At 43.6% G+C, this 27,720-nt stretch overlaps 3 protein-coding genes across 3 annotated transcripts in view; 2 read left to right on the plus strand and 1 right to left on the minus strand.

The window, feature by feature from the left end:
- Nucleotides 1-17,065, plus strand: part of NUP210L (nucleoporin 210 like) — an 86,701-nt gene extending 69,636 nt beyond the window's left edge. Inside the window, exons 32-40 of the mRNA XM_049702706.1 lie at nucleotides 473-690; nucleotides 2,333-2,472; nucleotides 7,562-7,688; nucleotides 10,261-10,410; nucleotides 12,109-12,359; nucleotides 12,861-13,065; nucleotides 15,857-15,958; nucleotides 16,461-16,535; nucleotides 16,633-17,065. Coding sequence (XP_049558663.1) covers nucleotides 473-690; nucleotides 2,333-2,472; nucleotides 7,562-7,688; nucleotides 10,261-10,410; nucleotides 12,109-12,359; nucleotides 12,861-13,065; nucleotides 15,857-15,958; nucleotides 16,461-16,535; nucleotides 16,633-16,733 — 1,369 coding nt within the window. The 3' untranslated portion in view covers nucleotides 16,734-17,065. The remainder of the gene's footprint in view (nucleotides 1-472; nucleotides 691-2,332; nucleotides 2,473-7,561; nucleotides 7,689-10,260; nucleotides 10,411-12,108; nucleotides 12,360-12,860; nucleotides 13,066-15,856; nucleotides 15,959-16,460; nucleotides 16,536-16,632) is intronic.
- Nucleotides 17,066-17,154: 89 nt separating this feature from the next.
- RPS27 (ribosomal protein S27) lies at nucleotides 17,155-18,745 on the minus strand. The gene is made up of 4 exons (XM_004284688.3): nucleotides 18,690-18,745; nucleotides 18,291-18,399; nucleotides 17,617-17,727; nucleotides 17,155-17,243 (listed from the first exon to the last, which is right to left on the minus strand). Exons 1-4 carry the CDS (start codon nucleotides 18,693-18,695, stop codon nucleotides 17,215-17,217), a joined length of 255 nt encoding a protein of 84 aa, XP_004284736.1. The 5' UTR covers nucleotides 18,696-18,745; the 3' UTR covers nucleotides 17,155-17,214.
- A 3,002-nt stretch (nucleotides 18,746-21,747) lies between these two features.
- On the plus strand, nucleotides 21,748-26,301 carry RAB13 (RAB13, member RAS oncogene family). Its single transcript, XM_004284689.4, has 8 exons — nucleotides 21,748-22,006; nucleotides 23,690-23,750; nucleotides 24,602-24,662; nucleotides 24,902-24,979; nucleotides 25,085-25,174; nucleotides 25,295-25,360; nucleotides 25,465-25,518; nucleotides 25,736-26,301. The coding sequence occupies exons 1-8, from the start codon at nucleotides 21,883-21,885 to the stop codon at nucleotides 25,811-25,813; spliced, it is 612 nt and encodes a 203-aa protein (XP_004284737.1). The 5' UTR covers nucleotides 21,748-21,882; the 3' UTR covers nucleotides 25,814-26,301.
- Nucleotides 26,302-27,720: the final 1,419 nt, after the last annotated feature.

The following is a 27,720-nucleotide window of genomic DNA, read 5'->3' on the forward strand; positions in this document are numbered from 1 at the left end:
GCCAATTGGAGTATTATCAAAAGGCCATACTAAAAAAAAAAAAAAAAAAAAAAAGAAGAAGCCATACTGAAAAAACAATTTTTTTTAATTAAAAAAAAAAAGCCTAGGGACTTCCCTGGTGGTCCAGTTAAGACACTGTGCTCCCAATGCAGGGGGCACAGGTTCGATCCCTGGTCAGGGAACTAGGTCCCACATGCCACAGCAAAGATCCCACGTGCTGCAACTAAGACCGGGCACAGCCAAATTAATTAATTAATTAATTAATAATGATTTTAAAAAAGCCTAGCTGGGCACTATATATATAAATGTAATAGACCTGATCCCTGGCCCTAGTTGCTTACTCTCCATTGTAGAACTCCATCTGAACTTTTGAGCTATTGAATATAAAATGTTGTGATAGGGTCTGCCTCCAGAACTGTTTCCTAACTATTGACTCTTTTCAGAGATTTCTACCTTTCATGTCTGCTTTCAGAGATGACCTGCTGCTTATTGGACCAGGGAATAGGAACTATACTTACATGGCTCAGGCTGTGAACAGAGGGGTGACACTTGTGAGGCTCTGGGACCAGAGACATCCTGGCATGGCAGATTATATTCCTGTTTCTGTAGAGCACGCCATCGAGCCAGACACCAAGCTTACCTTTGTCGGAGATGTCATCTGCTTCAGTACTCACCTCCTCAACCAGAATGGTTTGGATACCTTCCCTGTCTCAACCTCACAACTGACAGGATTAGAAAGCAACTCATCCCTTAGATGATTTTTTTTTTTTCCAAATTATCTAAAATCTAAGGGGCTCTCTGAGAAAGAAAATACTTTTGTGTGTTTTATTTTTCATGTTAACTGATAATTCTCAGTTTAGTGCCCATTTCTCTCCATAGCCAGCCAATTAGAGGTCAGCCAGTAATATTTACCAAGTGTGTACTGAATATATAGGCAGTGTAGAGTACTGTGCCTTCTCCTCCATTCCCGGCTTCTGAAGGAGGGTAACTGCTAAGCTGAACATCAGGAAAGGATGAAATAAAAGGAAAGGGCAATAAGGCTTTAGTTCTAAGAACCAATTGTGTGTACACTGTTTTGTGAGGCACATCTGAAGGCCTAACTTCTACATATACCATCACTGTAAGAAGGTTTGGCCTTGTACCAGGCTACACTATACTCTTGATCAGCAAAGCATTTCTGTTCTAAGAAGTACTACTGAGTTACAGAAAATCAGTCTTGGGTTAGGAAATGTGTGTTATATCTTTAGGCTTCCAGGTAGCATATCCCAAAATGGTATATACTGACTGGGTATATGCAACCAAATAATCCATCCAAGTAAGGCTGGCTGGGGTGGTATGTGGCTTGGGCTTTGCGTCCTCTTTGGGGAACTATGGATACATATGTTTGGGTAAAGTGATGTAATACTGGACATTAACTGTATATTTTGGACTTGATACAAAGCAAACTCTATTCAGCCTAGGTCAAATCCTCCAGTCCTGTAAAAGTTGACTTGTAAGCAACCACTACTTACTAACATGTAATCCATGGCCAGTGAGCTAACTGTGCTTACAATACCATGATTGTTAATCTTTTGTCAGTGAACCAGAGGCTTTTTTTACTCCCTTTTCCTAGGTTCTGTCAGGACTGTCCCTCTGTCTTCCATTCTGGAATTTTTTGGGCATCTCAAATCCATACCACTTTGGATGAGGAAGCAGAAGGGCCACATGCCAGGATCAGTAATCTAATCTAATATTTGACATTCCTCTGCCACCTTGGGACTTAAACCTAAGTAAACGAATCCTCTCTTCTGCCAGTTGACACTTGCTTGCAGTCTTCCTGCTGATATCAATCAGTAGGTCAAAGCAGAGTCATCCTTAGCAGGGTCTATACAAAGTTTAATCAGAGTGTTATTCCTATGTGTAAAAAGCATTTTTCTTTTTCCTAAGGAGAACGGTTACATTCTCCAACTAAGTAGCTTCTTTTGTGATTGTGAAGGTCAGCAGTTCCTGTTTTATTTTGCTGGCATGACATACGAAGGGGAACCCGACATTAAGAAAACAATGTTAGGGACTTCCCTGGCGGTCCAGTGGTTAAGACCCTGCGTTTCCAATGCAGGGGGCCTGGGCTCGATCCCTGGTCGGGGAATTAAGATCCCACGTGCCACGTGACGTGGCCAAAAAAATTTTTTTTTAAAGAAAAAAAACAAAGTTACCCTCAAAGCTGGGTGCTCCTCCTGGGAAGGGATATGTATGCTTGAATGGTCTACTGACTTGGATTCTGAGTAAGGTTAGAGTGACCAATTTATATCATATCAAAGGTTGCAGCCAAGTGCTTTCTCTTGTTTTTTCCTAGGTGAACCCGGGATGTGGATGATTTCCGCTAATGACAATATTCTACAAACAGACATTGTCACTGGGGTAGGAGTGGCCAGGAGTCCAGGAATAGCAACAATTTTTCATGACATTCCAGGACTAGTGAAAACATATCGAGAGGTAAACCTAATGTTATGAGTTGAAGGGTTCATGGGAGTTCCCTGGTGGCTTAGTGGTTAGGATTCCAGGCTTTCACAGCCGTGGCCTGGGTTCAATCCCTGGTCAGTGAACTAAGATCCTGCAAGCCATGTGACGTGGCCAAAAAAAAAAGAGTTGAAGAGTCTAGAGTAACTATTTCAATATATGGGAATATGCATATAGAGAGCACATCCTATGAAAAGAAATACACTCACATATCAGATATAAAGCCAGCCAACAAACTTTACTGGAACATAAAGGTAAATCGTGATTAAGGTTCTTAACCAAAAGAATGACTAGTCTGATTTATAATTTAAAATATCACCATGAGGGAGTCCCTGGTGGCACAGTGGTTAAGAATCCTCCTGCCAATGCAGGGGACACGGGTTCGAGCCCTGGTCCGGGAAGATCCCACATGCCATGGAGCAACTAAGCCCATGCGCCACAACTACTGATCCTGTGCTCTAGAGCCCGCCAGCCACAACTACTGAGCCCGCATGCTGCAACTACTGCAGCCTGCATGCCTAGAGCCCGTGCTCCACAACAAAGAGAAGCCACCGCAATGAGAAGCCCACGCACCATAATGAAGAGGAACCCCCGCTTGCCAGAGAAAGCCCACGCGCAGCAATAAAGACCCAACACAGCCAAAAATTAATTTAAACATATATATATATATATATATATATATATATATATCACCATGGCTACTGGTTGGTACTAAACTGTAGGGGCAAGAGTAGGAGCTGAGGGCTACCCTGGTGATCAGTGGTTAAGAATCCGCCTGCCAATGCAGGAGAAATGGGTTCGATCCCTGGCCTGGGAAGATCCCACATGCTGCAGAGCAACTAAGCCCGTGTGCCACAACTACTGAGCCTGCGCTCTAGAGCCCGTGAGCCACAACTACTGAAGCCTGTGCGCCTAGAGCCTGTGCTCCGCAACAAGAGAAGCCACCACAATGAGAAGCCTGCGCACCGCAACGAAGAGTAGCCCCCGCTCGCCACAACTAAAGAAAGCCCGCACGCAGCAACAAAGACCCAACGCAGCCAAGAAACAAAAAAGAGTAGGAGCTGAGAGACAAGTTGGGAGGTTATAATTGCAGTAACGCAGCTGAGTATGATGGATCAGGGTGATAATAGAGGAGGTGGTAAAAAGTTGATCAGATTCTAAATATATTTTATAGGTATAGTTGATACAATTTCCCAATAGATTACTATATGTAGAGTGTGAAAGAATCAAGAATGACTTAAGATTTTTGATTGAACAACTAAAAGGACAGAATTGCCATCAACTGAAATGCGTAAGACTGTAGGTGGAACAGTTTTGGAGAGAAGGTCAGTTTTGGACATGTAAAGCTGGATGTCTATTAGATGTCAGTCAAATGGATGTGTTGAGGTAGCTAGATAGAAAAGTCTGAGAGTCATTGGCATAGATATTTAAAGCCGTAAGATCGGACTCCCCTGGTGGTGCAGTGGTTAAGAATCCACCTGCCAATGCAGGCGACACGGGTTCGAGCCCTGGTCCGGGAAGATCCCACATGCTGAGAAGCAACTAAGCCCATGCACCACAACTACTGAGCCTGCGCTCTAGAGCCTGCAAGCCACAACTACTGAGCCTGCGTGCCACAACTACTGAAGCCTGTGCGCCTAGAGCCCGTGTTCTGCAACAAGAGAAGCCACTGCAATGGAAGCCTGTGTGCTGCAACTACTGAGCCCACACGCCACAACTACGGAAGACCACAAGCTCTAGGGCCTGAGTGCCACAACTACTGAGCCCACATGCTGCAACTACTGAAGCCCGTGTGCCTAGAGCCTGTGCTCTACAACAAGAGAAGCCACTGCAATGAGAAGCCCATGCACCGCAACGAAGAGTAGCCCCCACTTGCCACAACTAGAGAAAGCCCACGTACAGCAAGAAAGACCCAACACAGCCAAAAAAAAAAAGCCATAAGATCATCAAGAGAATGAGTGTAAATAGAGAAGAGGTCCAAGGACTAAGTTCTGGGGACACTCCAATATTAAGAGCTCTGAAAGAAGAATAGGAACAAAAGAAATTTATAGGAATTTATAAGATTTATAGAATGACCAGGGAATGGGACTTCCCTGGTGGCGCTGTGGTTAAGAATCCGCCTGCCAATGTAGGGGACATGGGTTTGATACCTGGTTTGGGAAGATCCCACATGCTGCAGAGCAACAAAGCCCGTACACCACAACTACTGAAGCCTGTGCGCCTAGAGCCTGTGCTCCGCAACAAGAGAAGCCATCGCAATGAGAAGCCTGCGCACTGCAACAAAGAGTAGCCCCCGCTCTCTGCAGCTAGAGAAAGCCTGCATGCAGCAATGAAGACCCAATGCAGCCAAAAAAAGATAAATAAATAAAAATTAAAGAAAAGAAAAAATTTATTTAAAAAAAAGAAAGAATGGGCAATGGGAGGAAAACCCGGGAATCCTGGTGTCCGGGAAGCCAAGTGAAGAAGGTATTTCAAGGAGGGAGGGGGAGATCAACCACATGAAAGCTATTGATGGGTCAAATATGAAAACTGAGAAATGACTGATCGTTTTTTGCAATATGGAGGCTGGTGACTTTGAGGAGTAGCTTCAGTGGAATAAAGGGACTGGAAGTTTGATTGGAGAATTGAAAAAGAGGACTTGGAGACAGTCCTCTTCAAGGAACTGGAGTCGAGTTTGTTTTGTTGATTGTTTTTTAAAATGGGAGAAATAATGCCTTAGGAAATGATTCAGTAGAGAAGGAAAATTTGATGTAGGAGTAGGGAGAATTGCTTAAGTGATACCCTTGAGTAGGTGAGATGGGTGAACAAGTGAATAGGTAAGCTTTATAAAGCCTTTCCTATTTCCCCCTTAAATATATGTAACATCTCCTTCCTCTGTGCCCAAAGAATCTGTTTGTTCCTCTTTTCATTCCTCTTAATAGCTATTATTTTTTGAGCATCTACTATGGGCTTGGCACTCTGCATCTATTTTTTTTCATTTTTAATTTTATATACAGTACAACTACCATTTTTTTTTTTTTCAACTACCATTTTTAATCTTCTCAACCCTGCAAAGTATTATCCCAATTTTATAAATGAGTAAATTGCCCAATAAGTGCCCACATGGTATCTGGTACCTTCTTTTATAGAGCTCTAGTCGTAACATAAATAATTACATATAGATGGCATGATAACATAAATGATCACGTCAGAAATGCTCTTAGAATAAATACAGAAGAAAGTCACTAATTCTGCCTAGACATTAAGGCTAAATTTTCCACAAATGACATTTAAACTGAATCCTGGGATTAGGAATTTGGCAGAAAAGAAAGGGAGAAGGCATATATGTACAAAGGCAAATAAAAAGTATATGTTGTGTTTGAAGACCAATGAATAAATCAGGGTGGCTTCAGCGTAAGTTTTAAGGGTAGAGAGGGAAAAATTGGATAACATTCAAAGAGAACTTGTATCATGAGCAGATAAGAGGGTTGAGGAGAAAGGCAGCATGAGAAGACAACTAGAAAAAGGGGCTGAGAAGGTTCTAGGTGCTAGAAAAGCAAGGAGAAAGGTGTCACAAAGGCAAGGGAGAGAATGCGCTATGATGTCAGAGGCTACAGATAAGTCAAAAGGTCATATTTCAGTTGGTGTACTTCGTAAAAATGCTCATTTAATTATTCACTAACTGGTAGGCAATCACTGAGGCCTGTTATATGTCAGTGATTATGCTAGGCTCTGGAAATACAAAGAGAAAAAGACAAAACTCCTTTCCTCACTGAGCTCTTAACATAACTAACTTGATTTAGTTACCGAGTCTAAGCTCGTACTGCTCGCTGCACGACAAGCCAGTAATTGAGAGGCAAGTTGTTGGGGGGGGGGCAAGGAATAACGACTTCATTTGGAAAGCTAGCAAATTGAGAAGGTGGTGGGCTCCTGCCCCAAAGAACCATGTTGCCTAAGTTAGAATTCAGGTTCCATATCCATACTCAAAGGGGAGGGGGCAAAGTCAAACACTTCCTGGTTCCCATCAGCCTCCAGCGGGGGGACGTGTTCATTTTTTCATCCTTGCAGTCGCTCACAGGCGGGCCTGGTCAAGATGTTTCCTGTGAGCTAAACAAAGGTATTTTAGCTTAATGCTCATTTCCTGGGAAGCAGGGTTCCCAGAGATGGGCCTTTATGTATAATTTAAGCTTGTAGGCAACATCCCTTTAGTGATTAACTTGTAGTAGAATACAAAAGGTTCTTCCCTATTACAGTTTTAAGGTCCTTGAATATATGAAAAAATAAAAAACTATGGTAGTACTGAGGAGACTGGACAGTACACTGCATTTAAATTGAAAGAATTTGGGAGGAATCCCCTGGTGGTGCAGTGGTTAGGACTCTGCGCTTCCACTGCAGGGGGCATGGGTTTGATCCCTGGTTGGGGAACTAAGAAGTAAGATCCTGCATGCTGTGTGCCACAGCCAAAAAAAACAAAGAGGGCAAGGATACCCAAAGGAGTTAGAATCCAAAAATAAATAAATAAACCAATAAGTTGAAGGTATTTGGGGGGAAGGGCCACCATTATCACCATCTTCTCTCAATCTAATCATTAAGCACTTGCCTTATATTCAAGGCACAATACAGGATGTACAAAGATATGTTAGGGTTCTAAGTTGAAACGTAGAATCTAATGGGAGGGATTTTAACAAGTATAAAAATACCTACAATATAAGGCAGAACATTACAAGTATTTTGAGAGAAACAATACTTTGAGGTTTCAGAAAAGTTGAGATTATATGCAACTAAAGAGAGAAAAAGAAAACTTTCTAAAGGAAATTGCAACTGTCTTCAAAGACATCTAATAGGGAATCATACAAAGGGAATATATGTCAGAAGGAATAATGCACAAAGACCTCCTTTTAGAAAAAAATGTTATTTTCTTCTCAAAAGTAAACAAATTTTGTGGTTCTCAAATATGTGATCACTAGAAGGGCAATTTGCTCTTGTGTGAAACTGCTTTCAGCTAAATAAGTTATGAGGGATGGAGAAGAAGGGAACCAGATTCTCTAATAACTTAGGTACCAATTTTCCTTTGGTTTGCTGACAGGTGGTGATCCATGCATCATCAAGGTTAACACTCACTTATGACCTTAAGACTTATCTCACCAATACCCTCAATTCAACTGTGTTCAAGCTCTTCATCACCACTGGCGGAAATGGTGTCAATCTTAAAGGTCAGCAATCTCTTTATAGTTCTGGGTGATTATTCCCACCTTTCCCATTCTCCCTCATTTGCCCCTTTGAATTAGCAATACAAGTTTTCTTTCATTTCAAAATTGATTCTACTTTTACAAAGAAGTCACTGAGGGACTTCCACGGTGGTCCAGTGGTAAAGAATCTGCCTTCCAATGCAGGGGACGCGGGTTTGATCCCTGGCTGGGGAACAACTAAGCCCGTGAGCCACAACTACTGAGCCCTTGCGCCTCAACAAGAGAGCCTGCATGCTGCAAACTACAGAGCCCACGCGCTCTGGAGCCCGCATGCTCTGAGGCCCGCGCGCCACAGCTAGAGAAAAACCCGCACGCCATAACTAGGGAGAAGCCCGTGTGCTGTAAGGAAGAGCCCGCGAGCTGCAAGGAAAGATCCCACATGCCGCAACCAAGACCCGACGCAGCCAAATGATTAAAAAAAAAAAAAAAAATCATTGAGCACTATGAGACCTCAGAAATTATGACTGGATTAAGGTTTTGAAATAGGCTCAACCTAGTCACTGTTGTCTTTTTAGTTATAACCCTGAGATCAGGAGGTAGCCTAGACCAAGGATTTCCAAACATGGCTGATTTTTAAGGTTATCCAAAGAAATTTTTAAAAAATAGATTCTTAGGCTCCATCCAGATTTAATAAATTTGGGATAGAGCCTAGGATACAATTTTTTTTTTTTTTTGGTTGCATTGGGTCTTTGTTGCTGCGTATGGGCTTTCTCTAGTGGTGGTGAGCGGGGTCTACTCTTCATTGCAGTGCACGGGCTTCTCGTTGCAGTGGCTTCTCTTGTTGCAGAGCACAGGCTCTAGGCGCACGGGCTTCAGTAGCTGCAGCATGCGGGCCCTGGAGCACACAGGCTTCAGTAGTTGTGGCGCAAAGGCTTAGTTACTCCGCAGCATGTGGGATCTTCCCGGACCAGGGCTCGAACCCGTGTCCCCTGCATTGGCAGGTGGATTCTTAACCACTGCACCACCAGGGAAGTCCAAGATACAATTCTTTTAAAGCTTCCCAAGACTTGAGAATTGTTGGACTAGATGATATCTGAAATGTTATTCGCTCAGCAAATTTGCCTTGTGCTTTTCTTTTTTCATTCTGTATTGGGCCATGATTTACTGTCAAAAAAAAGGGGGAGGAAAGATAACTAAAATACAAGAAGCTTCTAATAGATTCCAAATGCTATGTTAGGAATTTTTATATCTTTTATCTCATTTAACAATCTCATCATGTAGTAATTATCATCATTTTAAAGATGAGAATACTGGGAATTGCCTGGCAGTCCAGTGGTTAGGATTCTACGCTCTCACCATCAAGGGCCTGGGTTCAATCCCTGGTCGGGAAAAAAAAAAGATGAGAACACTAAGTCTAAGAGCAAGTAATTTGTACAAGGTAACAACCAGTTAGTGGCAGGAGTGGTGGATATGCTCCACTCCAAAGTCCATGTACATCCTTTCATTCCTCTTTTTTTAAAGAACAAATTCCAGATTTGGGGGCAGGGGGAAGGTAAGGGGTGGGGAGAGGGTAGGGGGCGAGAAAACACAAACCAACCAGAGAAGTCCAGAATATAACAGAATATAACTGTTTATAAAACAAGATAATTTAAACTCTAATTGTCCTTTTTATCCTTCAATTTTAAGCACTTAATATATTTTCTTTTCACAGTAGGTATTTAATCTTAAAAATACAATCTAACTATGTATATATAAATAAGAACACTTGATCTTTAAAATTCTCCAGGTTCTTTTACAAAGTATTAAATGTTTCTTCGTAACATATTCACTCATTGTTGTCTACCTTATTAAATTTTACAAGGAGACTGTAATTCCCCCCCACCCCCACCCCAGCAGAATCTTTCTAAAACCACAACTATTATGAAACCTCATGTAACAGTTCTTTTGATATTGCTGATAGTCTCCAAAAGATGAGAATGGTCCCTAGACTGCTGGCAACTGAGAAAGAGCTGTAGCAAACTAAGACCGTTAAGAAACTGTGCAGGGGAAAATCCTGTTAACAAGACATAGTTCCTATTTAATTTAAAATGCATCCATTGCAGCTGACCCAACCTTGGTGCCAGTGTTTCTTGCTGGCTATGTGGCTCCTGTTTAAGGCACCACTTGTAATGAACTTCTAGAGATCTTTGACTTGAATCATGCTGCAAAACAGTATGTTTTGGAAAACAAACCTTCCTAGACTTAAAAGCTACCTCCCAAGTGTAGCACTTTATTTCCAACAACTGTCCAATTTCCGTGTAATCTTATTCCCACTGATGAATTCCAAAAACCTTTGAAAGAGGACAGCAGCTATGATATTGATAATAGAAGCCCCATTATAGTCACAAACTAGCAGAAGCAAGGGTCTTACAATCCTCTTTCACCTTGATTGTGGTAGGACGCAACAGAGCTGGCAAGTAGACAGCTGTAGCAAGTCAAGGAGAACTGACCCTTTGTTTTGTTTGTTTTTTTTAGTACCAAACTGCCTCTATATAATAGCCTCCCCTTTTACAAATTCCCCTTAGTGAGAGCTATTTATCTCTCTTCTGCTCATTAGGATCCTGCACCCCAAGTCAGGCCTTGGCCATTACAACAACACTTCTTCCAGAGACCCTCATGCTGTGCCATGTACAGTTCAGTAATACTTTACTAGACATTCCAGCAAGTAAAGTCTTTCATGTCCATTCCGATTTCAGCATGGAGAAAGGTGGGTTCCACCAGTTGAATCTGGTTTCCCCCTTGTTTTCACATTTGTGCAAATGTCACTTTCTTATTGGATTGCATTTCTACTTGCCAGTTTCATCTGCTATGTAACTGTGGAATCTTTCTCAGTCAGCATTTTTATTCTATCCATTCAACAAACTTTTAACACATGTCTATAATATACTATGCTTTTCTATTGTAACTTACTACTTTCTCCTTTGTTAGCCTGTTATCTTTGTGAGGGCTTGGATTATGTCTCATTCATCTTTTATCCCCAACTAGTAGCACAGTGTTTGAATGTTGCTGAACTGAAGGATATTCCAAGCAGAACAGCATTAACAAGTGGAAAGCAGAAACAGGCATGACACTGGGAGGACTTTAAATAAATCAGTCGACTGATTTAAAATGAGACAATTCATGTCAAATGTAAATAGGTAATGCTGTATCATGGAAGAGCTTCTACTCCAAGGTCAGGCAGTTTGAATGGTATGAGTAATGAGAAACCACTGATGGAAGGTTCATTCAGCAAACCGTTGAGCACCAAACAGAATGCCTGGTACCAGGACAGGCCCTGGAGGTACAGCGAAGTAAGACAAGGCTTTTAACTCTTACTAGAATTGCACAGGGCGATTAGTTATAGAATAAAGATATACATGGGATGCTAGGACGCCAGAAAGAAAGGAGTATCTACATCAAACCTGGCAGTCAGTGTGAGGTTTTACAGAGGAAATAACCTTTAGAAGGATGACTAGGACTGAGGTAGATGTGAAGAGAACAGGACATTCCAGGCAACATACAGCCCTGGAAAAGTTTTCAAAAATAAGTTTAAAGTATACAATGGCAGGGCTAAGGGCTTCCCTGGTGGCGCAGTGGTTGAGAGTCCGCCTGCCGATGCAGGGGACACGGGTTTGTGCCCCGGTCCGGGAAGATCCCACATGCCGCGGAGCAACTAAGCCCGTGAGCCATGGCCGCTGAGCCTGCGCGTCTGGAGCCTGTGCTCTGCAACGGGAGAGGCCACAACAGTGAGAGGCCCGCGTACTGCAAAACAAAAAAAAAAAGTACACAGTGGCAGTACCCAGAATGGATAAGAAAGAATGAGAGGCAAGGAGACTAGTAAATGCAATTTACATTGCAATAATCCAAGCATGAATTGATGAGTGTCTAGACCAGACTAACAGAGAAATACTAACAGAGGGGCCAGATGTGAGACATTTCAAAGGACGAGTTAGCAAGATCTGGATATAGGAATGAAGGAATAGATGTCAAAACACAACTGAGGTTGAGCATGGGTAACTAGAAAAACAATACTATTGACAGAAATAAGGCCATCAAGAGGTGGTTTGATAGAGAAGTGATTAAACCATGTTCAAAGCTTGCCTTTCTTCCACAAAACCCTTTACTGATCCAACTCTGACTACTTCATCCTATATCACCTTAATTTCCATTTACACTGTATTATTTAATACTCCCTGACATGTCAATTTACCAATAATGGTATCCTTAAGTTCAACTGTGGGTTCCCTGGGACTGTTTCATCTTTGGTAAACTCCTCCATAGTGGCCAACAGTATGCTAATAGTGAATACTCAAAACTTGAGTTCACATTCTGAATTTGCATGTAAATATTTTTCCTTCCTATCCTAATCCAGTTGGCTAAATAGAGCCTCTGAACCTTCCTGCTCAGTTTTTCGTCTTTTCTTCAGGGGTTTATGTCTGCCTAATCAAGGTTCGACCCCAGTCAGAGGAGCTACTCCAGGCCCTCAGCACGGCTGACACCTCAATCTATGGTTGGGCCTCGCTTGTCAGTGAGCATAGCAAGAATGGAATGCAAAGAATCCTCATTCCTTTTATCCCAGCCTTTTACATCAATCAATCAGAATTGGTTCTTAGCCACAAAAAAGACATCGGGGAGCTAAGAGTACTGGGAGTGGACAGAGTTCTTGAGAAACTAGAGGTATGTTAAGGACTGAAGCAACACAGGTCAGGGTTTTGAAAAAGAGATTTTTCATTCTCAGTCCAGGGTAAAGGAACAGTTACTGAATGACTTGATAAAATTCACCACAGGAAATTCTTAAACAAAATGAAGAAAATCTGTCCCCTTCACAATGCCAGGGGGGGCCCCAGAGTCCAAACTCTAGGTCAAGAGCCTTGTCAGTCTGGAAGATAACACAAATACTTTTTTGTGTGTGTATATATATATATATATATATAAAAAACACCAATGCTGGCTTGAAACAATTTTAGAATGCTAGCTTAAAACTTTTTTTGAAGGCTGTATTATTCTCACAGATCATCTTCCCTTATCCTTCAACACATCTAAGTGAGAAAAAGTGACTTGTCAGACAGCTAGCTAGAACTAGAAATCCAGATGTCTTACTGTATATGTTGATTTTTGGCATGTATTGACACAAAAGTGACTTTTCTTTCAAGCATGTTCCATCTCCTTTTCTCCAAGGTCTTCCCCAGCTCCCCAGTTCTAGCGGTCTCTGGCCAAAGGCACTCTTCCCTCACACGTGGTCTGGCTATCTACCCCATAAAAGTAGTCAACTTCACTTCCCTCCAGCAGATGGCATCACCTGTTTTCATCAATATTTCCTGTGTGCTCACCAGTCAAATTGAGGCTGTGCGAGTGAGAGCTATGAAAGGCAAGTGTGGTACAGGTGAGCATTGGGGGTGCCTATTTTTAATCTAGAGGCAAAAAGAATGCATTATGATTTAGTCAATGGGAAACATTCAGCCACTTGACCAACATTATTCAAACTAGCTGGGACATGGATCTTTATTCTCCAAGCCTACTCTATAAAATATAACCTTCAGGTAGCTTTCTTATCACTGGCTAGATGTTATACTTAAATACATGTTACGTCAGTTTGTCAGCTTCGTAAGTATACTACTTACCGTGTTTTAAACCTCTTGATAAATGTTTCACTTACTTCAAAAGTATTTAGCAAACCTTTGTGCATCAATGGGCAAATGGTGGTAACCCTAGAACCAAGACTTAGCTTCCCCAAATCCTGATTCTACCATTACCCAGTTTAGAAATGATGTCAAGTTTGGGTGGGATGGGAACCGTTACGGAAAGAGGTATTAGGAAAGCGAGAGAACCATCCTCCTTATATGTGTCACTCCCACTTGCCCATGCCTCAAGGGAAACAGTATTTCTCTTAATTACTGGGAGTGAATTAGGCTGAACCTTAGTACATCTAATGGGAGAAAGGTTTTTGCTTCTATAAGCACCCAATCTGTACGGGTCAATAAATATTCTAAGCATATTTATATGCATTTTAATTCTCATGATTCTAAAGAGTTTTCTAAAACTTTATAAAGATGTTTTTCCCTTTAAAGAGTTGAGAAAATTGGTGTTCAGGGTCCCACCAACTAGAAAGTGTTCAACTCCAATCTGTCCTTTCTGTGAAAGCATTTTTTTTTTTTTTTTGCGGTACGCGGGCCTCTCACTGTTGTGGCCTTTCCCGTTGCGGAGCACAGGCTCTGGACGCGCAGACTCAGCGGCCATGGCTCACGGGCCCAGCCGCTCCGCGGCATGTGGGATCTTCCCAGACCAGGGCACGAACCCGTGTCCCCTGCATCGGCAGGCGGACTCTCAACCACTGCGCCACCAGGGAAGCCCTGAGAGCACTTTTTAAATCTAGAGTTCATGGATCTCCACAAAGGTCCACAGATAGAACTCAAGGTGTCCATGCCTTGAATGGGGAAAAAAAATTGCATCTTTATTTTCAATTAACCTCTAACTGAAAGTTCGCATTTCCATTGATTATGAGTATAAGCAACAAATCACAGCGGTATTATATGTGACTTTGTCACCAAGGGAAACCATAGATGTTCTCATGTTCCAACTGTCACATCTCAAAACATTTCATTTCAAAATTACATCAAAATTACAGTAGTTATCAGACCTAAAGCTACAAGTTTTTTATTAATAGAGCACACATACTACTGTATCACAAATTAGGCCTTTGAACATTTTGCTAACTGTATATTACAAATTAGGTTTTTTCCCTATTTTCATCAACTCTTGATATTAATTGGTTTCCTTTATTCCTACATTTTATCTTTTGCATTTAAAAACATTCTGAGTTGGGATCCATTGACTTTATCAGACTGCTGAAGTTGCCCATGGCAAAAAAAAAAGTTAAGAACCCCTGCACTTCTTAGAGATAAGAAAGACAAGCAGTGTAACAGTACGATCAGAGTGGGTGGGAGTCTTTAGATACAAACATCCAACCTTCAGCTCATTCATACAAGTGTGTGCCTACTGTTATGTGCCAAGCACGGTCCCTACTTGCAGAAATCAGATTTAAGACAGGGTCCAGGGACTTCCCTGGTGGTACAGTGGCTAAGACTCCACACTTCCAATGCAGGGGGCCTCGGTTCGAACCCTGGTCAGGGAACTAGATGCCACATGCTGCAACTAAGAGTTCACATGCCACAACTAAAAAGATCCCACAAGCCGCAACTAAGACCCGGCACAGCCAAATACATAACAAATATTTTAAAAAGACAGGGCCCAACTAAGACAGGAATTAGTTCAATGCAGCCAGAACAAAGGGGTGCTATAAATTAACGTGCCTAAGTTTTATTGGGACTCCCAACAGTGGGACCTGATCAAGGATTAATATAGTCTTGTTTCTACTAGTAAGCAACCTCAAATTAGTCTTCAGAGTGAAGCAGTTTGTAAACAGTGGGAAGTTGTTACAACAGTTGTGAAACAGAGTCTGGTGAGAGGTAAGACCAGTTAAGAGCCCAGAGGTAGAGGACCTATGTAAGGGATGCAGAATAGGAACTAGGTCCAAGGCCCTGGTGACAGTTTACCTGGGAAGGCCAGTTAAATTCAGGCAGTTTTGTGGGGCAGGGAAGAGTTCATTTCTAGACACTGAAAAGTTTGAAATAACCAAAGGCAAGCGCCAAGCATGCTTCAAACACAGAAGTCTGACGTTTTATTGAGGACAAGTTTATAAACATATCAGAATGTACCTGAATAAAAATGGACAAGTAGCCCCTGCATTTAAGAGGTTATTGGTGATCCAACGAAATATTTCATTCAGGTTAGAGGGATTAAAAGGAGAACTTGAATCACCTTTTGATTGTGATAGACTATCACAAACTTGGTGAAGGAAAGCAGTCACATGGAGTTAAAGTGCACAGGAAAGGTAACAGGCATTTTAAAGTGGCAAAGAATTTAAATATTCTTTTGTAAGCTGAAAAGAAATGAGACTCAAGAATTGTAATTCACTGTTAGAGAGATAAAAAACCAAAAAAAGGTAAGAGGAGCTAAGTTCAGTTCACCCCTTTTTCTCTGGTAAGAAGCAAAAGAATTTCCTAGAGGGCTGGGTTTTGACTGTTTCAGCTAGATACTCTTAGGACCACACAAGTTTTTAAATGCAACATCTGTCCTGGATAACTATAATCTTCTTTTATTCTGCCAATGTGTAGATCAATGTGAAGATTCACGTGTCCTCCAGAAGCTCATGGGTTCTTACCAGATTTTCTTTACCCTCTTTGCGGTGTTGGCACCAACAGCTTTCCTCTTTCTAGGTAAGAAGTCCTTATATTCAGCACCGTGGCCTTTTGACTTGGAAACTGCCTTCATTTTATTTCACAAACTAAATGAGGATGAAAATTAGCTGTTTATCACATCTAATTTGGGACATGCAACTGAAACTGATTTAGCCTCCCTAACCCTAGTCACTAGTGGACCAAAGATCCCGCCCAACTTACTAGGAAGCAATGAACTGCATGTGGCCAGTAAATACCACTCAGAAGTGGAAATTACTGCTAAACCTTAGATTATAGCTAGTTTTGCTCAAACACATAGCTAGAGATGATTCAAGCAACACAACACGTACTATCATCTACACGTGCATTCCCCATCTCTCAACCAGAAGTTGGAATACCTCTAAAATTCATTGAATAAAAATTTCCTGTAAGTATAATTATTTAATTTGAAGCCTTTTTTTATAGCAATACTTGTCCCCTTAAGGCCTTCCTCCAGTGAAAACAGTTCTCTTTGGTGACATCTCCCTTATTCTTTTTCCAGCATACAATGCCTTCCTAAACAAGATACAGACAGTTCCAGTTGTTTATATACCAACTCTAGGTGCACCACAACCAGGTAAAGAATCACCATCTTTATCACTGAAAAGCTCAGGTATCATCCTCATTCACTTTTATTCACCCTTCATCTATCTCCCTTCCTCCTTTACTTCTAGGTTCTTACACATCCACACGTTCTCCCCCTCCCTTCACGAGTCCACAACCCCCACCAGCGCAGCGTCGGCTACAACATTGGCTCTGGAGTACAAGGCACTAACCTCTGCTTGGACAAGTCCCCTTAACTGCAGGGGGCTGGAAATTTCTAGCCCTAGACCAGGAGCCTAGCACCAACCTCTACACTCATAAGCCTCCAAACAAGCCTTCTGAGAACTGTAAATAAAGGATCCTAGGCTGTTTTGTGTTAAAGTGGTGTGCTGGATCGCGTTTTAAAGATCAACTGTCAGTTCTTAATTCTAAGAAAACATAAAAGTGAAAGCAAATACCCCATTTATATACCATTCCAGTTTTTAACCAAGCTCTGCAGATTTATTCAATGAGCCTACGGATAGGAATGTCCCAAATGGACTTTTTAAGTATTTGCCACTTACTTGCCCCAAATGACTCTACAGTCCACTCTTCTGATTGGCCCTGAATACGTGAGGTAGGAACTTCCTAGCAGTAAAACAAGACAATAAACAGGACGTATCCAAAATGTGTTTATTCGGATGGTTTCCCATTCATCTTGATTCCAGGGGCTTTTAGTGCTGCTTCCGTCTGAAAGAGCACCCTGCAAGAACAAGTTCCAAAGGTTAACTGACAGCAGCCTACTTACCCTGTCCCACCCCCACAAAACAAAATGATGCCTGATACCCACAGGAAACCTACATCTGTAGTTTTCTCAACTCTTTTAGCTCCTACCTACTCACTTTAAGACAACATCTGCTTCAGTTCATATGAAGCCCCCTTTATCACCCATCCACCCCAGCCTTAGACAGGAGCACTGAGATTAGTGCTTTCTAATTATGCTTTTGGAGAGAGAGAAAAAAAAAAAAAGACTATCAAACCCAACTCTCTTTGCAAGACAGCCTGATAATTTACATTATACATGACCTCTCTCAAGATTCAAACCCCAAAATCACAACATTAATTAAACCATTTACCTTCTGTAAGCCTTGCTTTTCCTCCTGTAGGCTGGCAGAGGACAGTAGAGCAGCCAACACACAAAACTACTGTTTGTGCATGGCTAAAGACGGTGGTGATTTTATAGCATCCTGTGAAAAAACAGCGAGTTACCCCATTTTCCCCAAACCTTTATTCATTTAAACATATGCTGTCATATATTAACTGTAAAACAAGCATGTTATGTAAATTCTTGAAATTTACTTTCCTATTCTAAATCGATTACTTGGCTCTAGGTATACATTAAAGCCAACTTAAAAGCAACCTGGACTATCTGCCCCCACCTATGATTTTTTTTGTTAATGCGTTACCACCATCATCCAAAAAAACTATCCGAGAGTTAAAATATAGACAATCCTCTATTTGGTGAGGGAAGAGGCTCAGTAACTGGTCAACGTATCCACTCCCTTGTCTCCAGGTACAAGTATATAAATGACCACAGCAGAAGCCCAACGTAACATTCCAGTGTTTCTCAACACAAAGAGATGTTACGGTCTGCACATAAAGTTTTGAAGGGAGATCACTATGGATCACTGTTCCTGAAATGCAAAATTTTACCCATCTCAGTCAAATTTTAAGAAATCAGAACCGTTTCAAGGATACCTTTTTCCTTGGGGTCCAGTGCTTTCCCCACTACTGCAAGTTATCTCCTCACCTGGGCATTTCACATCCATGAAATAGGAATTGGGGCTCTGCACCAGGCGCTTCTTCTTGTGTTTCCTCTTCTCCTCTTCTGGAGAGGGATGAAGGAGATCCTTTGCGAGCTAAGAGAGGCAGAAATGCAGAGATTTAGAAACCATCGGCGAACACGGGATGATCGAAAACAGCCCCCACTGCCACACACCGGGGAGAGCTCGCCCCTCGCCGCCCCTGCTGTCTGCGCAGCTGGGCCGCCATCTTATCGCCTTTCCGCTCCTATCTATGCAGGAGGCCCCACGGGCCTCTGCAAAGTGCGGAGAGCAAGTGAGAGACCTCTGCGATCCGAAGTCAGCGTGAGGGGAGAGTGCGGACAGAAGAGCGAGATCTCCACGGAAACCTGCACCAAGGAACTCACAGGCATGTTCTCATGTGCAGGTCGTCACCGTCGGAAAAGAGCGAAAGCGGAAATTCTGCTCCTTAAATCCGCCGTCCCGCAGGAAGTGACGCCTGGGCCTTCTGCCGCCATGTTGGGAAGGTCCTCTCACGGTGTGTGGGCGGCGGGGCGAGGAGGGGACTGCCATCTTTGGAAGGTCTCTAAATGACAGAACATAGATGAGTCGCCATGTTGAGAGAGAGAGCATGTTCTCTTAAGGTCAGCGTTTGATCTCTATTGAGGGGTAAATGGACAATTTTTAAATTTCGCGCTGCACTTTAACAATGGGAACTGCTTAGGAAAACAGCGAGACTGAGCCATGTCTGGGACTTATTAAATTTCTTTACTATTTTAAAATTGGTTTAGTTTGCCCATTTTTAACAATTCAGAAATGTAAACATAAAAAAAGGAAGTCCTCATATTTTCCGCACCTCCAGCCTATTCCTAGGGCTAACCATTGTTAAATTTTATTCTCTCCTTTCCATCTTTCCCTCTAATACTAATTACATCACTCACTTATGTAGTACTTATTTGTGCATTGTTCTGACTGCTTTTCACATGTTAATTAATCGTCACAACAACTCCATCAGGTTGATACTATTATTATCCACATTTTACAGATGGGGAAAGTGATGTCCAGAGACATTAAACAAATTGTCCAAAGTATGCTACTAAACTGCCTTCCAAAAAGGTTGTGCCAGTTTACATTCCCACATCCTTTCCCCCACACTTTCATCAGCACCGCCTTTCCAAGATTTCTAATCTTGGCAGCATCGACACTCTTGACAGGGAATGAGAAGAAAAAAATGAAGAACAAATCATGGTCTTCTACAGTAATGATCAAAGGGTTAGAATGTCCATTTGTCATAAAGGAGGGGCGAAGATGACCCAAATGGCATCTGGGGACCTGTTTAATTCCAAAGGAAAGGAATAGGGCAAGGGATGTGAGTTCTAGTCAAGACTGTACTGGTAAACGTTTAACACCTGACTATATGGGAGGGGAGCCCTGATTTGTTGTCTTTGCTAATTTCAATGGCGTAAATACTCCCACCGTGGCCAATTTCAGACTATCAATGTGATATCATTAAACACGGATTTGGAAAGAGATAAGCACAATCTGTTCTCATGAGCCACTAAGGATTGGTTCCAGCACACTACTGACGGGTGAGAAAAACCTCTGAGGAAGTGACATTTAAGCTGAAATCTGAAAGACAAGGAATCAACCAAGCAGCAGTTTGGGGGAATAGAATTCTAGGCTGAGGGAAGAGCTTGTGAATATAAAACCAGAGACCGAATGAACCTGCCAAAATTGAGGGGGTGGGGAAGGCATTGTTGCAGAAGCTCAGAGAGCTAGGGGGAGAGTACTATGGAGATGAGGCTCCAGTGAAAGCACGTATACAGCAGCATAAGTACAATTTAGAGAGGTGAAAAAGAAAATATATTGCTGGGTATGAAGAGTCCAGATCCAGACAAAATAAAATGAAATGAAAAAGAATTGATGGATTTTTATCAGAACAATCCATGAACATTGAAGAGTAATTTAAAGGGCTGGAGAGAGATGGTTTGGCCAGCGAGAAATAGAGGACACTCAAGGTTTGTAATACAGCTTGAAGACATAATGGCTGGTGAGATAAAGGACAAAAGGGGATTGAATAGTTGTGTTTGAGAAAGGACGAACATTTGCACACAAGGTAACGGAGGATAAGTAAAGTGACAAGAGATGCCTTCTCACAACCAGTACGCTATCCTTATACAGGAACTATTCTACTGATCTGCTATTAGAAAAGCAGATATTTTGAGTAATTTTTTCCAAAGGCAAAGATAAATTTGTTTCTTTATAGCTGTGTTCTCCATATTTCAGCTTCCTGGTTGCCAAGGCTACACATTCACAGTCTGTTCAGTGGGGTGTCAGGAGTACTGTCTCAGGGCTGTGTTAAAAGATCCAGATCTCATGAAAAGAACGAGACCAGACATTTGTAGTCCCAATCTCTGTCTTCCTGAGCTGGCATGTCAGAGAATTCACACACAGGGTCCCAGAAGAAAGACTGTTCAAAATGAAGCTCCAGAATGTATCTAGGTGAAGTCTGCGTGTGTGTGTGTGTGTCTGTGTGTGTCTGTGTCTCTGTGTGTGTGTGTGTGTGTGTGTGTGTGTGTATGTGCTGATTTCTATAGTGTAATTACTTTTAATTTTCACTCTGTTCCACCAGGGGGCAGACTGACTCAACGAATAGCCACCAACTCCAGGCATCCCGCTTTTTTCAAAAGGAATTGGGATTCTAAAACTAAGGGCTTGGGACACTAACACCAGAATTCTAGAACTGCCCCAGAAGGATTCTGTTTTCCCTGAGTCGCCCCTCCAAAAATCAGTCCCCAATTTTTGGCAACTCCCAGTGCTGTCCTGGCCTTCACCCTTATTCCCCCAAACTTCCCTTTCCCTTAATTCGTCTAAAATTCCTCTTCCCCTGGTCATTTTGATTAAACTTCTACTTCACATCACCCCAGCGTCTCTGGCTTCAGACTGGAAGAGTGAAGTCAAAAGAGGGGGGACGGGGGCTTCCCTGGTGGCGCAGTGGTTAAGAATCCATCTGCCAGTGAAGGGGACACGGGTTCGAACCCTGGTCCAGGAGATCCCACATGCCGCAGAGCAACTAAGCCCGTGTGCCACAACTCCTGAGCCCGCGTGCCACAACTACGGAAGCCCACGCGCCTAGAGCCTGTAACAAGAGAAGCCACCGCAATGAGAAGCCCGCGCACTGCAACGAAGAGTAGCCCCCGCTCGCTGCAACCAGAGAAAGCCCGCGCGCAGCAACAAAGACCCAACACAGCCAAAAATAAAATAAGTAAATAAATAAATAATTTTTTTTTTTTTTAAAGGGGGACGATAGTAAGCAAAAAGCTATGGGAAATGGCTAGGGAGACAGGCCAGTGTTGGCTGGGAAGGGAAAGCCCAGAGAGCCGAAGTCTGGGCTGGCCTCCTTGGCCAGCAGAAAGGGGTGGGCGGGCAGGGGGTGGGGCCCAGAGGAGTGCCGCCTCTCCTTTTTCCCGGAGCCTGGGCGGAGAGGGAGGAAAACTTCCTGGCCTGGGCTCCGGGGCTGCTCTGTTTGCCAACCCTCCAATCCCGCCTACCCGTGCACAGCGCTTCCCCACCCCTCTCCCGGCACCCCCAGTGTCCGCCATGGCCAAAGCCTACGACCACCTCTTCAAGTTGCTGCTGATCGGGGACTCAGGGGTGGGCAAGACTTGTCTGATCATTCGCTTTGCAGAGGACAACTTCAACAACACTTACATCTCCACCATCGGTGAGCCCACTGGCCATACCCTAGATCCCCGACTCCCCCATGCCCTCATCCTCAGGCTCTTGGATTACTTGTGGCCCACTTTTAAGTCCCCTTAGAGTCAGGCTTCTGAACTCCAGTCCCTGAACCCCGTCTCAGACCCATCCCCCTTACATGTCTCCGGATAGTACCCAAACCTCTAACCTCTCTGAGACCTCCAGGTTACTCCTCAGTTGTGCCAGCCCCTTATTTTCTTGGTACCACCTGTTTCCCTTGTCTCCCCAAAACCACATGAACCCTTCTTTATTTCCCTCTCAGCTCCTCTTCCCCCACCCCCATCCACCTAGAACTCTTGATCCACTCTCCACATTTCCTGTATCCCCTCTCCCTGAACATCTGTCTCCCAATTCTGCCAGCCTCTTTCTGTCCCACTGAGTTTGCATACTCTCCCATTACATTCCCACCTTACCATCTACTTTGCAGTCTCCCTGCCCCTCAACTTAATAGGGGTTGGGGAAGATGGAACAGAGTGGCTGGGTATGCTGGAGAGTGGCCCAAGGACTGTGATCAGGAATATGCAGTCAGCCTGGTGAGGAAGCCAGAGTGAGGGGACTTTTGGGGTCTCTGAGTCAGCCTGGTGACTCAGCCTCCTCAGGCTTGGGGGAGGTGCACAAGTTTCCACTAAGAACGTTGTCTCCCCTCCTCCCCCTCATCATTTTTTTAAAAAATTTATTTATTTTATTTATTTATTTTCGGCTGTGTTGGGTCTTTGTTGCTGCGCACGGCCTTTCTCTAGTTGCGGCGAGCAGGGCTACTCTTCCTTGAGGTGCACAGGCTACTCACTGCGGTGGCTTCTCCTGTTGCAGAGCATGGGCTCTAGGTGCGCGGACTTCAGTAGCTGTGGCACTCGGGCTCAGTAGTTGTGGCACGCGGGCTCTAGAGCACAGGCTCAGTAGTTGCGGTGCACGGGCTTTGTTGCTCTGCGGCATGTGGGATCTTCCCGGGCCAGGGCTCAAACCCATGTCCCCTGCATTGGCAGGTGGATTCTTAATCACTGTGCCACCAGGGAAGCCCCCCTCTCATCATTCTTAATCTCCTCTGGCCTGGGAAATAAGACAAGGAGAGTATCAAGACATTCTGGTTAGAAAGAGGAGAGAAAAATGCTCCTCTCTCCTAATTCAGTCTTGGGGGAATCTTGTTTAGCCTCAAATTTTCTTGTTTCCAAGCCTGGCCTACTAGTTAATTCACATAGACTGTCATCAGTTACCTTTTTCCTTGCTCTTTACCCTGTAGGGCCAGGAGGGTAGGTAGGAGAACTGGGAGTAGAGGGTTCTAAGAAAACAGAAAGAAAAAGGAATCTGAAAGTAATATTTTGGGGGAGACAGATTGAATTGAGAGAGTTGTCAGCTGGCATGGCTAAGCGGACCCAATACAAATGCCTTAGAGGCCTTAAGCCTCCTTGCAGAATTTTCATCACCTTCTCCCCTACAAAGCCTGTAAAATCTAAGTAAAAACAATATGCTTGCTATACAAATACAGCTTTGAGAAAATCCCCCTAGTTTTACACTTCCTACAAGATTACTTCCCAAGTGCCTGCCCTGCAGAATTTCTGGCACTGCCACTGCTCCATTCCTGTCCCTCTCACCACACACTTTTACATGCATGTATATGCATGTCTCAATTTCAGTGTACACTCTCCACCTCTAGGAATTGATTTCAAGATCCGCACTGTGGATATAGAGGGGAAAAAGATCAAACTGCAAGTCTGGTGAGTGAATCCCTCAGGACTCCTAAGCCAGACTACCTCATTTACCTCCTATAGGTGTTTCACTTCTTTTTAGCTTCATTTCTCTCCCTTTCCCAATGCTCCTTCCAGTACATTTTCTAATCCATTTCTGTCACCTCATTCAGATGTCCTTTCATCTCTCTTCCTGCTTACTCAACTATTTTCAGCTTTTTTGTAATTCTCTTGCCTCTCCTGGACCTGGAGCATCCTCTGAACTTGGCAACTGTCTAGCTAGATCAATTGTCTGTTGAACTATAATGTGGAAACAGGCTCTAAACAGTTAAATAGCAAATAGCAGAATTAAGACTTGACTCTCAATCTAGTGGAGAGGCCATAAAGCCAAGTGTAGAGGTTTGACCTGACTGCCCTGAGGAAGCTGGAGACCCTAAGGGTGTCAAGTGGTAAAAGGCTTAATGGAGGCATTATGATACAACAGATAAGAGGAGAATGTGGTTCAATCCTGGTTCTGGTACAGAATGACCTTCATCAGTTATTTGGCCTCTCTAAATCTGTTTCCTCATTTGTAAAATAGAGACAATAAAACATGTCTCACAAGGATAGAGTGAAGATTACATAAAATGACACAAATAAAATGATATATACACAGTGCTTGGCACAGAGTAAACAATGAATAAAACAGAAAGACCTGTTTCTTAGGCCTTTACCATCACTCAGTATCAGCTCAACTGTCTTTTATCCCTTTCTTCCTTTACTGTTTCCTGATTCTGTTCCTTTCAGTTGCAAAAGCTAAATTCTTAGGGGGTGGGGGTGGGAGTCTCTCTTTGGAGACCTCTTCCCTGTATCCCACCCCATGAAATATTCCACCTCTTCAGGGACACAGCTGGCCAAGAGCGATTCAAGACGATAACTACTGCCTATTACCGTGGAGCCATGGTATGAAGTGTGGTTCTGGACAAGGGATGAGGCATGAGGCACTAGAATGTATGAATATAGAGGGACAGGAGTTGGGGCAGAGAAAAATGGGGAGGGGCACAGTATGGGTTGCAGAAGGCCCCATGTGGCCTAGTGATTAGACTTGTGGATAGAATTTGCAGGGTCACTTAGAGGGCGGTGGGAAGCCTAAACAGGGGAATATGGTACAAGGCTCCATTGTGAACTCTGCCATTCCCCAGGGCATTATCCTAGTATATGACATCACAGATGAGAAATCCTTCGAGAATATTCAGAACTGGATGAAGAGCATCAAAGAGGTGAGGACCCTCCCAGAGAGACAGGGGAATTGGGTAGAACCTGGAGGATGAAGGAGACTGTGAAAATGAGCAGGACCCAACTTTTACTCTTACCTCTTGTCCCAGAATGCCTCGGCTGGGGTAGAGCGCCTCTTACTGGGGAACAAGTGTGATATGGAGGCCAAGAGGAAGGTCCAGAAGGAGCAGGCCGATAAGGTAAGAGCAGGCTGGGCAATGTTCTAGAACTGGGCCAGGAGGGCCAATATGAGGCCAGATTGCAGGGACTCGGCTGCTGCCCTTCATCCAACTCTCTTTTTACCGCTTCACTCCGTGCAGTTGGCTCAGGAGCATGGAATCCGATTTTTCGAGACAAGTGCTAAATCCAGCATGAATGTAGATGAGGTGAGACACACCACATCCTTCATCCCTCAAAGAGACGAGGTATTGGAAGATAGACTTAGCCTCCCCTCCAACCTGTTCTGATCAATCTCTACTTTCCCCATTAGGCTTTCAGTTCCCTGGCCCGGGACATCTTACTCAAGTCAGGAGGCCGGAGATCAGTGAGTTGGTTCTGCTGGGCTAAGTACAACTGTGCATGTGAGTGTGAGTGTGTGTGTGTGTGTGTGTGTGCGCGCGCGCATGTGCGTGTGCATGTTGTGCACGCGCGCGTTGGGAGTAAAAACTGACGAGGAGAGCAGTGCTAAGACTGCCCACAAGGGTGACCCCAGATCCCAGCTAGCCATTCTCACCCTGACCCCTGTACCCTTCTCCCTCTAGGGAAACAGCAACAAGCCCCCCAGCACTGACCTGAAAACTTGTGACAAGAAGAACACCAACAAGTGCTCCCTGGGCTGAGGACTCCCCTTCTGCCTATCCGCCCTAAGCCTGGAGGCTGAACCTGAGGGAGGCAGGGCTAAGGGGCCGGGCAGGGGAGAAGTAGCACGTGGGGCTTGGAGGGATAGAGATGGGTAGATGGTGGAAGAATGGGGAGAATATGGAGAAGAAAAAAAGGAAGGAGCGAGTAGGAAAGAGGAAAAGAAGGAGGTAGACTAGAGAGGGAAGGAGAGGCAAGAAGAAGGGAAAGAATTGAGAAAGTGAAAGAAGGTGAAAAGGAGGTAGGAAGAGAGGGAGGAGGAAAGGAAGGATCGATGGCCCTAAGCCTCAGACCTTCTCTGGGTTTCCAGGGCAAATATAAATGTAAATACATAATTGATTTATTCTGTTACTGGAGCAGGCTTTAGGGTCCTATGAGAGGCTGGCTCAGCACCACTGTCTGAAGGTTTGGTCCTATCCTGTCACTCTGCATGGTCTTTCTCAGTATTAAAGGCCACCATTTGCACAAATGTCCCTGGTTTGGGTAACTTTCATCATTGTCGGAATTGCTCTCTACTCATAAACCTAATTCTTGTCTCTCTGAGGTTGTTGGTCTGCTTGAATCTGGCTGAGTTCCTGGGATGCCTAATCCTACAGCTCTCCCTTCCCCAGCTGTTTAATTGATGAGGGAAATAAGGAGCAGAGTTTCTTTGAAACTGAAGGTCTGGACATCCTCTTTCCAGCATGGGATTTAGAGGATCCTTGTGTGCAGAGTCTTGTCCAGGAGATTCTAAAAGAGCAGGACTCTTTCTTGGGCCTCCCCAGAGGAGTGACAGCCCTAGCCTCAGGGAAATAGCAGAACCAGTATTTTTTATCCAGTGATTTCTGCTAGCATCTTTGATTCTGCCAGGAATCCCTTTAAGTAACTAGTAAGCATTATTATCTGCTTTTATAGGTGAGGAAAATGAGACACAGAAGAGGTTCATTTAGTCATAAATATTTATTGAGCATCTACTATGTGCCAAGCACAATGGTCAAGTTAATATAACCTCTGGGTGGTACTTACTAGAAAAGGGACTAGTAAAATTTAACAAAAACTGCCCATAACTACTGAATAACAAAGAAGCAAAACTATTGGCATGCAAAAGAACCACGAAAAAGAAACTTAGACTTGGGACTTCCCTGGTGGTACAGTGGTTAAGACTCCCACTCCCATTGGGACCACTCCCAATGCAGGGGGCACAGGTTTGATCCCTGGTCAGGGAACTAACATCCTGCATGCTGCATGGTGTGGCCAAAAAAACCCCCAAAACCTTAGACTTGAGTTCCCTTAAGTATACGTAGACCCCTTTCACTCTTACAGGTTTTTTTTTTTTTTTTTTTTTTTTTTTTGCGGTACGCGGGCCTCTCACTGTTCTGGCCTCTCCCGCTGCGGAGCACAGGCTCCGGACGCGCAGGCTCAGTGGCCATGGCTCACGGGCCCAGCCGCTCCGCGGCATGTGGGATCTTCCCAGACCGGGGCACGAACCCGCATCCCCCACATCGGCAGGCAGACTCCCAACCACTGCGCCACCAGGGAAGCCCCTACACAGTATTTTTAAACAGCAAAATTATCTCACAGACTTGATCTTTTATCAGGATAATGAAAATGTCAGATTTGGTTTAGACAAAGTACCATTAGAAGTTTTATTCATGGATATGATGTTCAAGGCATTTAAGAAATCCCCAAGCCTGCAGTGTGGAAGTGGATGGCACAACCCTGGAGCTATCAGCAAAGCCTTTTTGTGTGCTGCTGTTTCTGTTGGTAAAAGACAACACTCAGAAAAAAGTCTGACAGTGCCAGGAAAAGGACTCAGAAAATAATTTGATAAATGTGGAAAATAATTTGATAAATGTATTATGTATCCAAGCTTCGATGGGGTGATGATCCTTACCTGTGGCTTATGTGT

Source organism: Orcinus orca, chromosome 1 (genome assembly GCF_937001465.1).
Source record: "Orcinus orca chromosome 1, mOrcOrc1.1, whole genome shotgun sequence".
NCBI classification, from domain to species: domain Eukaryota; kingdom Metazoa; phylum Chordata; class Mammalia; order Artiodactyla; family Delphinidae; genus Orcinus; species Orcinus orca.